Below are 1,609 nucleotides of genomic sequence, written 5' to 3'. Positions count from 1 at the left end.
AAAAAAAAAAAAAAAAAAAAAAAGAGAAAGAAAGAAGAAAGGTGAGGAGAAGGGGTGTCAGAGAAGTGTGAAAGGACTGAGGGAAGTGGTTACCGTGTGACTCAAAAGAAGAAGGAGCCAAGAAATGAGGACAAGGGAAGGAGAGAGGATGGACAAATCAAACTTGAGAGAATAAAAAACAGGGGAAGCAAAGGCTACGAAGCTGTGGAGCAACTAAGTAGAAAGGACCTGTCCTGCCTAGTGCAGCATGGGTGAGGAGAAAGGCAGGAGCCTTCAGTGCAAACAGAGGTTTGTGCTCAGCTCCCTCAGCAACGCAGTCACTGTGAGTCACTCTCGGCACAGTAATATGTGCCCGAGTCATTGAGAGAGGCCTGATCTATGAAGAGGGTCAGGCTGTCTCCTTGGATCTCACTGCTCTGGAAACGGCTTTGGAATTCCTCCTCAATGGTTGCTTTAGAGCCTTSAACTGCAGAAACCACTAGGATGAGCCTAGAATCCTTCCCCAAAGGCTGCTTGTACCAATACATTGCATAGTTGGTGGATTTCTTGTCAGAGCAGCTCAGGTTCACAGGTTGTCCTTGTTGTGTGACAGTGTCAGGGGACTGCTTCAGAGACCACCCTGGAAGGGAAAAGGAGAAGCCTTGAGGAGAAGGAGGAGAAATGTCTTGTTGGGGAGATGATGATCTCACCAAGCAGCAAGCAGAACAGGGCATGAACTGGGACAAAATGGGAAAGCAAGGAGGACACAGGGAGGAGTAATAGAGAAGGGAGAGAGAAGGAACAAGACAAGCACCTGAATGCAGCACCTGAAAGGATAGTACAGCTCTTCAGATCTCTTGGTGACTCTTCCATCTCTCTGTGACAGGCAGGAGACATTTTGTTTCACTTTGTGTCCTTTAAAAAAAGACTTCTGTGCTATGCACAGGAGAAAAAAATGAAAATCCACACAAGGAGAGTAGAGGGTTCCTGCCTACGATAGGCAATGGAGTAATGTCAACAGCTGGTCCACAAGTTGAGGAAGCAGCTGTGGAAATGATGCAGGAAACGAGGGTGCGTTGAGTTCACTTACCCATGGGAGCCAGCATGGCTACAAAGAACCAGCAAAGAACCATAAAGGAAAGAAAGGCTTTCAGGGCCCTGCCTTCAGTGGGTGCACAGGCAGATACTTAGGCACCAAGTTSTGTGAAAAGGAAATGCTGAGATAGGTAGACACACTGTGGGTATGGGCGGGGTGGTAGGAGAACATGAAATGTGAGATTGGTAGTGAATAGTGGAAATGTCACATGGAGTGACAGGAAGTGTAAGCTTTGCASAGTTGAGAGGTTGGGTGATGCATGCACCAGAATATGCTGAGGTTGTGGAGGAGACTGAAGGTGTGCAAGGTGCAGGGATGCTGAGGGTTCCCCTTCTCTTTTGCAAATGTTATTCTTGTATGYGTTTGTTTACTGGCTTTGTAATGTCAGCAGAGCACAACAGTGACTACATGTTCCAGCAGGAAGCTCTGCAGCAGGCACCAGTGAATCTACCAGGGAATCTACCCTGTCTTACCTTCTCATACAACTTCTCATGTTTGGACCCAAAGGGGTAGGACCCAGCACAGGCCAGGACC

The 1,609-nt window shown here is 47.7% G+C and overlaps 1 gene segment (V, D, J or C); it reads right to left on the bottom strand.

Annotated features, from left to right (window-relative positions):
• Positions 1-270: 270 nt before the first annotated feature.
• Positions 271-1,112, bottom strand: LOC112956202. The segment is given in 2 exon segments: positions 271-619; positions 1,070-1,112. Coding segments are annotated over 2 exon segments (345 nt in total).
• Between the last annotated feature and the right edge of the window lie 497 nt (positions 1,113-1,609).

This window comes from Nothoprocta perdicaria, unplaced genomic scaffold, assembly GCF_003342845.1.
Source record: "Nothoprocta perdicaria isolate Ctin4 unplaced genomic scaffold, notPer1 scaffold_606, whole genome shotgun sequence".
Classification (NCBI taxonomy): Eukaryota; Metazoa; Chordata; class Aves; order Tinamiformes; family Tinamidae; genus Nothoprocta; species Nothoprocta perdicaria.
The sequence above is the reverse complement of the archived record's forward strand: the minus strand, read 5'-3'. Positions and strand labels throughout refer to the sequence as shown.